The sequence below is a fragment of the Marmota marmota genome, unplaced genomic scaffold, assembly GCF_001458135.2.
Source record: "Marmota marmota marmota unplaced genomic scaffold, marMar, whole genome shotgun sequence".
In the NCBI taxonomy this organism is placed as follows: domain Eukaryota; kingdom Metazoa; phylum Chordata; class Mammalia; order Rodentia; family Sciuridae; genus Marmota; species Marmota marmota.
Genome location: NW_025999962.1, coordinates 3975502 through 3984717, shown reverse-complemented (window position 1 = coordinate 3984717; position 9216 = coordinate 3975502). Strand labels below are relative to the sequence as shown.

The window sequence follows — 9216 nt, the reverse complement described above, 5'->3', positions numbered from 1 at the left end:
GGGAGAGGCGGGGTCCAGGGGCGCAGGAAGCTCCTTAGGGCCGGCTTGCTGCAGCCCAGGCTGGGGTGACAGGAGGGGGACATTCCAGTTCCCTCCGGGAGGGCTGTGTGGGGGGCCCAGGTGGCCTGGGAGGGACTCTGTCTTAGTCCTTAGTCCAGGTTGGGGGGCAGCCCAGGGCCTGTGCTCTGCAGCTGCCGGCCGTGGGCCCCGTGGGCGCCTAAGCTCTGCCATCCTTTCCGGTGGCCAGGGGCCGTGCTTTCCTCTGCAAAGGCAGGGACGAGGCCAGCTGAGCCAGCCTTTGGCCTCAGGGGACGCGGGCTCCCTGCAGGTGTGTCCCACGCAGGCTCTGCGGTGGGCTCGCTGCGGTGGGCACCCTCTCCACGGTGGACCCTGGTTAGGGACGATTCCCACCTCTGCCCCAGGGGAGGAAACCAGGGTCAGGGAGGGGCAGTGGCCTGGCCAAGGCACCCAGACCTTGGGGACAGAGGCTGCACTGCCATCTGAGCTGCCGTCTCCAAGCCCAAGCTGCTTCTCTGGGTCTTTCCTGGGGACCAGGCGAGCCCCACCGCAGGCAGAGGGGACAGGGACTCGGAGGGCCCAGGGGGTTGCCGGTCCCACGTCTGGAAGACAGGACGTTGAAGTGTGGACAAGGAGGGGACAGCTGAGGGGGAGAGGGCGGGACTCCTGCAGCTGAGGAGCCCTCGGGAAGGGACTCTGGACAGCACTGGCTCCTGTCCTGTTTCTGGGGCTGAGGTTCTGGGGACGGCAGGTGCCCTTTGCCAGGGTGTTGCAGGCCCCAAACCCCAGTTACCCAGGAGGGCCACATCCAGCCTCCCGTGCACAGCCACCTGGCCAGACCCCCGGCCTCAGAACCAGCCTGGACGTGGGGACATGTGGCAGCCTCTTAGCCCAGACCCCAGGGACGATTCCTCCGGGCACAGCCAGGAAGCCTCAGCTGCAGGACCGAGTGCCCCAAAGGCCGGAGTCCCCATCTGGAGACATGGTGACAGCGTCCCTTCTGGAATGTGGGACACCTGGGGGATTGTGATCTCGGCCGAGTGGCCCTCAAGATTGGAGTTTTCATTATCACAACCTTCGTGCCCACGGTGTCTGTGAGATCGTCACTCAGTGCAGGAATAGAAGCTGGGGACGGAGGGACAGAGGTGACCATTTGCTCTACAGAAATCAAGGCCCTGGAGCCAGGAGTCTGGGGCCCCTCCCAATTATCTCTCCCTGGGAGACCTGACTGCGCCCCCCTGTCCCGAAGGCCCTCGGCCCGTGGGACAGCAGGGTTCTACCGTCTCCATCTCAAACTGTGCACAGAGGAGAGGGTGGGCTGGGGGGGCCTGGGGGCCATTCCGGGGCCCGGGTCATCTCCTCCAGGAGACGCGTTTTGCTTCAGAATGAGCATTATGGAGGGAGAATGTGACCAGGAAGCAAATGTGATCATTTTTAATGTCACCACTACTGAAGGGGTGGTCAGCGGGGCGTGAAGGGGCGGGAGAGGCCGTGTCCTCCCAAGCCTAAGCCCCAGGAGGATCAGGAGCTGGCCTGTTTCCAGCCCCAGTTGCACGGCCAGCTCATAGTAGATGCTCAACAAATATTTTTAAAATAAGTGAATCGAGCAAAGTTTCCAAACCGTGAATCCCACGATGTGCTTGTGACGAGTGCGTTCTGTGATCGATCGGGTAACCTGGGGATGTAATCTTGAAGCTTCATGATACACTTTAGCCTTCAAGGCTCTGAGAAGTCCTGCAGGAAGGACTTCGTTTTTTTTAAACTCGGGGGCACTCTACCACTGAGCTACCCCAGCCCTTTTTAAAAATTTACTCTCTTTAGTCCACATGACATAGAGTGTATTTTGACATACCTTACGCACATGGAGTCTAACTTCCCGTTCTTGTGGTAGAACATGATGTGGAGTTTCTCTGGTCGTGTGTTCACATACGAACATAGAACTAAGTTATGTCCTGTTCATTCTACTGTCTCTCCTATCGCCCTCCTCCCTCCCTTGCATTCATTCCTCTTTGTCTAATCCAGTGAATTTCTATCCCTGCCCCCTTGTTGTGAGTCAGCATCTGCATATCAGAGAGAACATTTGCCTTTAGTTTTTTGGGACTGGCTTATTTCACTTAGCATGGTAGTCTCCAGTTCCGTCCACTCACCAGCAAGTGCCACAAGTTCATTCTCCTTTATGGCTGAGTAGTATTCCATTGTGTATATGGACAATTTATCCCTCCACTCATCTGTTGAAGGGCACCTAGGTTGGTTCCATAGCTTGGCTATTAGGAATCTAGCTGCTATAAACATCCATGTGGCTGCGTCCCTGTACTATGCTGATTTTAAGTATAGACCAAGGAGTGGGATAGCTCCTTGGTACATGCCAAGTTTTCCGAGGACTCTCCATCCTGCTTTCCATAGTGGCTGCACCAATTTGCAGTCCCACCAGCAAAGTGTGAGTGTCCCTTTTCCCCTACATCCCCGCCAACACTTACTGTTACTTGTGTTCTTGATGGTTTTGCCGTTCTCAGTCGAGTGAGATGGAATCTCAGTGTGGTTTTGATCTCGTTTCTCTAATTGCTAGAGGAGTTGGACATTTTCCACGGACTTGTTGAGCGATTGTATCTCTTCTTCTGTGCGGTGTTTGTTCCTTCCTTAGCCCGTTTATTGATGGGGTTATTTGGGGTTTTGGTGTTGGGTTTCTTGAGTTCCTTGTGTACCCTGGGAACAGTGCGCTCTCTGAGGTGCGTGTGGCCAGGCTTTTCTCCCATCCTGGGGGCTCTCTCCTTGACCTTGGCAGCTCCCTTGGCCGTGAAGAAGCCTGGAACCCATCCCATTTGTTGATTCTCGATTTTACTTCTTGCACTTTAGGGGTCTTGTTGAGGAGCTCAGATCCTAAGCTGCCGTGGTGAGGACTCGGGCGCAGGGTCTCTGTTCTAGTGCCTGGGTCCTTGATCCACTTTGTGTTGAGTTTTGTGCAGGAGGAGAGGGGTTTGATTTCATTTGGGTACATATGGATTTCCAGTTTTCACAGCACCATTTGAAGAGGCCATCTTTTCCCCAACGTCTGTTTATGGCGCCTTTGTCTAGCTCGAGGAAACAACTGTCTGTCCTTATCGCGGCCCTTTTTATTTTGAGGCAGGATCTTGCTAAGTTCTGAGGCTGGCCTCAGACTTGAAACCTCCTTTCTCAGCCTCCTGAGTCTCTGGCCTTACAGCCGTGTGCCACTGCACCCGGCCACATCATTTTGTTCAACCCAATAATTTCCAAAACAATTTGGCTGCAGATACATCGTGAATCCTGTTTCCGGGAGATGCCGGCTCATCAGGTAGATCAGAGGCAGGACTTCCGGGGGGAGAGCAGGTCCTTTACTCTCTGTGCAGCCTGTGAATAAGGTTCAGGGGCAGAGTGGACAAGAGGGACCGTGGCAGCCTCGCTTCCCAGAGTGCTCCAGCCTAGGGGAGACCTGGGCCAGTGACCAGGACAAGTGACAGAGCTCGGGGGGACACTCAGAACTCTGCTCCGTGCCCTGCCTGGGGCCCTGCTCTGTGGGATGGCCTCGTGTCCTCTTGACCAGCCGAGGAGAGGACAGCCTGTCCACCTGGCCACGCTCCCGTCACGTCCTGGACTCGCCCGTCTCAGGTGCTCGGTCCCTTTGCTGCTTGACGGTGGCCCTCCCGGGCGGAGCAGGGCTGGCTGGCGCTCCTGCCGCGGGGCTGTCACCCGCCTCCAGCCTGGCTGTGCCCGTTCTGCCTCCATCTCCCTCCATCCCCACAGCCGCCTGGACAGACAGACGCGCTACCCTCACCGCAAGGAACCCAAGGCCCCCCCCAGGACGTGGGACTTGTCCCAGGCCACACACTTGGGAGGGGGACAAACATCTAAGCCAGGTCCCAGCTGTCCACCAGGGGGTGACCGGGAGCGGCCTGGGCAGGCTGGTGCCCCGGGTGAGCCTCGTGGGGCCTTGTTCACCTGGGACTCGGCCACCCTGGCCTCCTGGCCCCCACGGGATTGCCACAGGAACTGGCTGGTCTGGGGCTGTGGTGGGGCAGGATGGCCCGGTCAGTGGGAAGGGGATGGCACCAGGCCCGGCTGGGCCGAAACAGGATGTCCAGCCCCCGCAGTGGACCTGCAGGCAGCAGCACCCTTCTCCTTTCCCTGGCCGGGTCCCCTCACCCGGCCGACTCACCTGCAGGAGTCACCTCCACCCGAAGCCGCCCAACCCCCACGGCTGCTCGGGGTCCTCCTGCCCTGGAGGCCTTGCTCGGGGGTGTGGTGTGGCACCCGCCCCCAGCTGGCCTGCGGGGGGCTGGGGACTGAGCTCTGGGCCTGCGGGAGCACCCTTGCCCCCAGTTCTCAGGGACCCGGCCCTGGGGTGGACAAGAAGGACGCTGGGTGACGGCGGGCCTGGAGCTGCCCCAGGGCAGCTGACATCTGAGGGGCCTTCTTGTCCTAGATGCACAATGTCACCCTGGCCCTGGAGCTGCTGAGGGACGCGGGCCTGCTCAGCCACCCCGTCAGCCCTGAAGGTGAGCATGCTGGGCCCCCTTCCCCAGGGTCCAGCCTTAGGGAGCAGCCCCAGAGGGGACACAGGACGGGGGACGAGCCGTGCTGGGTGAGGGATCCTGCAGGGTTTCCCAGGAGGTCTCTGTGGCCACCGCTTCTGTCCGTCCTGGTGGAGGGGTCCCAGGTGGGCAGGGGCCTCCGTCCCTGGGGACAGGCTGTCCTGGAGAAGCCAGGTCTCGAGGGTGCTGTGCTGGAGCGACAAGGGGGGAGAAGGGAGGCCTGGGCAGCAGGAGGACCCGTGTCACAGGATGGGACCTGGCACTCAGGCCTCCTGGTTTCTGCAGCCTTAGTGCTGACGACTGGGCCCCTAGGAGCCCAGGTCGGGGTCACCCTGCCCCCTGGGCCGACCAGCTGCCTGCCCCTCTGGCCTGCAGACATTGTGAACAAGGACCCGAAGAGCACCCTGCGGGTGCTTTACAGCCTGTTCTGCAAGCACAAGCTCAAGGCCAGCGCAGACGGGACCCCCTGTGGCACCCTGCACTAGCCGTCACCTGGCCCCAGCGCGGTTCTTGACAACCCGCCATCTGGACTCTGCTGGAGGGTCCGGCCGAGGGACCCCCTCAGCCCAGCAAGTTCCTGTCTGCGCCACATGAACAGCCTGAGCCCACCAGGTGGGGTCCCTGGAGGCCAACCCCTGCCTGGCTCAGGGATTCTAACTACAGTGTTCCTGGGGCTTCAGAGCCTGGGGGTCCTGGGCAGCAGGAGCCCAGCAATGCCCGTTTCTCCCAGGCTCTCTGCTCTCGGGGGTCAGGACTGACAGCCGAGGTCCTAGGCTCTGCACATTCTGCTGCCCGTCTGCCCCCACTCAGGGTGACAGCCCAGGACACCCCCCGCCAGGGGCAGGAGTTGTGGCTCCAAAGACAACGAGCCTGTTGCTCCGGAAGCTGCCTCGGTGCATGCCCAAGAATCCAGGCCGCGACACCCCTACAGCCGCGGCTGTGGTTTTGCCCAAAAGTCGTGCAGCAGACATTTCCATGGTTCAGCTCCCGTCTGTCCCCAGGGAGCGTCCTCCTCAAAGGGTGAGAAACTCAGAGGAGAGCTGGGCACAGCTATCCCCTCCAGGACCAGCTTTAGAGGCCCCGGAGCTGCCCTCGGGTGGCAGCAGCTGGCTCCTCCCCACGCTCCCCGCCCCGGCCGAGCCCCCCTGGAGAGAGAAGCTTCCAGGACACAGGTGAATGGCGTTGCTCTGGGGAGGGCTGTGGAGCAGGGGCTGGCTGGGCCAGGCCCCCCACCCATCAGCTGGGGACTCAGGAGGATGTCCTGCAGGAGGTGACGTGGGAGCTGGGAATGGGGAGGGGGCCCGGGGGCTCAGAGCCCCGTCCGATGACCCCTCTTCATCTCTCCACATCCTGCTGCCTCTGGAACATGTCCCTCTCCTATTCCAGGAGTGTCCCCCTCTGAGGAGCCAGGCTAGGTCCCCTCCATGAGAGGCTCCCCTCCTGGAGCCCCTGATGCCTCTCACCCCGTCTACACCAGGCTTCATGGGTGAATGCCCCAAATCCACGCCCCATCCTGGGTCCAGGCCTCATGTCCAGCAGGCTGGCTCCACGTGGCCACTCCAAGTCTTCACCTTACTCTGCTGGACAGCAGATTTTTAAGATAATTATTAAAAATTGATTTTTTCAGCCAGGCCTGATGATGTAATCCCAGCCTGTAATCCCAGCTCCTCAGGAGGCTGAGGCAGAAGGATCCAAAGTTGAAGGCCAGCTGTGGCCAGGCAGTGAGACCCTGCCTCAGAACCTGGTGGAAAGGGAGGAGCGTTGGCCTGGCACGTGCCGAGCCCTGGGTTCCATCCCCAGCACCACACACACACGAAAATCAAGTCTTTGTAGCTTCACTAAGGGACCCACAGTTGGTAAAATCTCCCAATGGAACCACCCAGTCTGATGAGTCTCCACGAAAGCATAGAGTCACGTAACCCCAGGAAGATGGAGGCAGGGAACAGTCCCACCACCCACAAGAGCCCTCGAGCCAGCCCCTTCCCCGAGTCCTGGCCCTGGAAACTGCCAATCTGCCTTCTGTCCCCATCGATTTACCTTTTCTAGAATTTAAATATAAATGCACCAGAGAGGGTGTAGGCTTTTGTGGATGGTTTCTTTTCCTTTGCACAAATCTGCTGGTTTTTTATGCAAAGTTTCTTTTATCAATAAACGCATCGCCTTTTCTTGCTGAAAACACTGCCGTGTGGATATGTTATCTATTTCATGATATATTATTTTTGCTTTAAAAAGTCAATGTCTTTAAAAGAGATTTTTAAAACCTGAGAAGGAAGCCTGGCATTTACCCACGTAGTTACCATGACTGTGGCCTTTTGTTTTTCTCTGCATCTGATAAAATTTTCCTCCTGCTGAGGATTTCTGCCTTAGTTCATTTTCTGTCACTGTAACAGAAGACCCGGGACTGGGTGATTGGTAAAGAGGAGAGACCTATTTCTTATGGTCTGGAGTTTGGGAAGCCCAAGGTGAAGGGGATTCTGTCTGGCAAGGGGGCTTTTTGTTGCTTCATGACATGGTGAAAGGCAGAAGGGAAAAGTACCCAGGTACGAGAAAGACAGGGAATTCGCAGCCTCAAGCCCCTTTACCCTCTGGGAGGATAATCCAGAGGATAAATCCCTTATGAGGGTGGGGCACTTGTGACCTGGACCCCACCCCACAGTGTTTCATAGGAATTTAGGGGCCCCACCTCCCTTTGCCACTTCCTGTAGTGCGTCTGCTGTTCCTGAACTCTGGTTCCTGCAGAAGTAGATTCAGTTGTGACAGATAATATCTCTGGGTATAAAACTCTAGGTGGGCACTTTTTTCTTTCGACACCTTGACAGTGTGGACGCTGCTCCTGTGTCGTCCGACTGGCATAGTTTTCAGGAAGAAGTCGGCCGTCACTCTCCTCTGTCTTTTTTCTATGGCTGCTTTTGTGATTTTCTTTTTGTCGCTGGTTTTCAGCAGTGTGGTCGTGTGTCTGGGGTGAGGTTGTTTGTGTTCCTTATGTTCTGGGTTTGCCCTGGAGTCAGTGAGTTTATGGTTTTTCCTAAAATTTGAGAAGAGACTGGCCACTACTTCTCCTGTCTCTAACTTCTCCTCCTTGGGCTCCAAGTACAGATTTGTTAGTTAGCTTGATACTGTCCCACAAATCATGAATGCTGGCTCCTTCTCCTCCTCCTCCTCCTCCTCCTCCTCCTTCTCTTTGTGGTGCTGGGGATCAATCCTGGAGCCTCACACTTGCTAGGCACGCTCCCCACCACACCCCAGGCCTGTCTTCTTTTTACTTCCCGTCTTTTCTCTCTCTGGGTTTTATTTTGGGTGGTCTCTATTGCTGTGTTTCCATTTTTTTTTTTGGTTTTTTGTTTTTCTTTTCTTTCTTTCTTTCCTTTTTTTGTGGCATGTACTCTGATTTAATTCCATCCATTGTATTTTTCATTTGAGAAATTGTGTTTTGTCCTCTTGAGAAATAAAATTGGGGTCCTTAAAACACCTTCCACTCCTCATCCCTCTCATAAGTCTGTCCACCTCTGAGCACATGTGAGGTCTATTTATAATCACGGTTAAAATCCTTGTCTACTAATTCTGTCATCTGTGTTGTTTCTGGATTTCTTTCTCTTGATTGATTCTTCTCCTGGCCATGATTCATCTTTCCCTAATGCTTTGCAAGTCTGGTAATTTTTAGCTGGATGCTGGACATTGGGAAAGTTTACACGTCGAGCCTTGGATTTCTTTTTAAATATTTCTCTCCGTGTGTTCTGGGTGCAGTTAGGTCGTCTGGAATCAGTCAGATCCTCTTGAGGCTGGCCTTTACGCTGCGTCAGGGTGAATGCAGAACAGACCTGAGTCTAGGACTTCTTTGGTCCCAGAGGCAATACTTACCTGCACCTCTTCCGAGTCCCATGTGCTAGAAGGTCTCTTCCCTCTGGTGGTGGAATCACACGTAAGCGCTGCCTGAGCTCGGGGATCATTTTGCTCACTCACTCCTTTCCTGTGAGTACCACATGCTGGGAAAGTTTTCCATGTGCAGATCGCACCTGGCCAAAGACTCAGGGGAACTTCTGCCGGTCTGTGGGCTTCTCTCTCCAGAGCCTGGTCTCTAATCTCTGCCCCTTGGACAGAGTTCCTTGGCTCCCACACTCCAGTTCACCTCGACTCTGGGCTGCTCGGCTCCGTGCAGCAACTGGGCTTCTCCCAGGCAGTGAGTGGACGGGGCAGCTCATTCCTTCACCTATTGGGGGTGGCCCTCCTGCTCTGCCTAATGTCCAGCACCTGAGACCCCTGCTCAGGGACATTCTGACTCCCAGTGGGGAGGTGGATCCAGCCCTGCTGTTCCATCTTGGCTGGAAGACAGCCCTTGTGTCACCAGGGCCAGGCTCACCCAGCTGCCCCCTGCCAGGCCCCATGGACAGGACCCCTTGCTTCTCCTCGCTTTCTCTCCTGACCTCCTCTAGGCTCCTTTCCTCTGCCTTCCTGGAGCATGTATGTGGCCCTTCCCAGGCCACCTGCCTTTCCTCACGTCATCTGTGCCTACAATCCTGTCTCTCATCCTGCTGCTCACTCCCTATCTCCACCCCATCTCCAGCCCCATCTCCACCCCATCTCCACCCCGTCTCCAGCCCCATCTCCACCCCATCTCCACCCCGTCTCCACCCCATCTCCACCCCATCTCCAG

The 9216-nt window shown here is 56.9% G+C and overlaps 1 protein-coding gene across 1 annotated transcript in view; it reads left to right on the top strand.

The window, feature by feature from the left end:
* Parvg (parvin gamma) overlaps positions 1-6743 on the top strand; it is a 22672-nt gene extending 15929 nt beyond the window's left edge. The window contains exons 11-12 of the mRNA XM_015501744.1: positions 4457-4529; positions 4941-6743. Coding sequence (XP_015357230.1) covers positions 4457-4529; positions 4941-5050 — 183 coding nt within the window. The 3' untranslated portion in view covers positions 5051-6743. The remainder of the gene's footprint in view (positions 1-4456; positions 4530-4940) is intronic.
* Positions 6744-9216: the final 2473 nt, after the last annotated feature.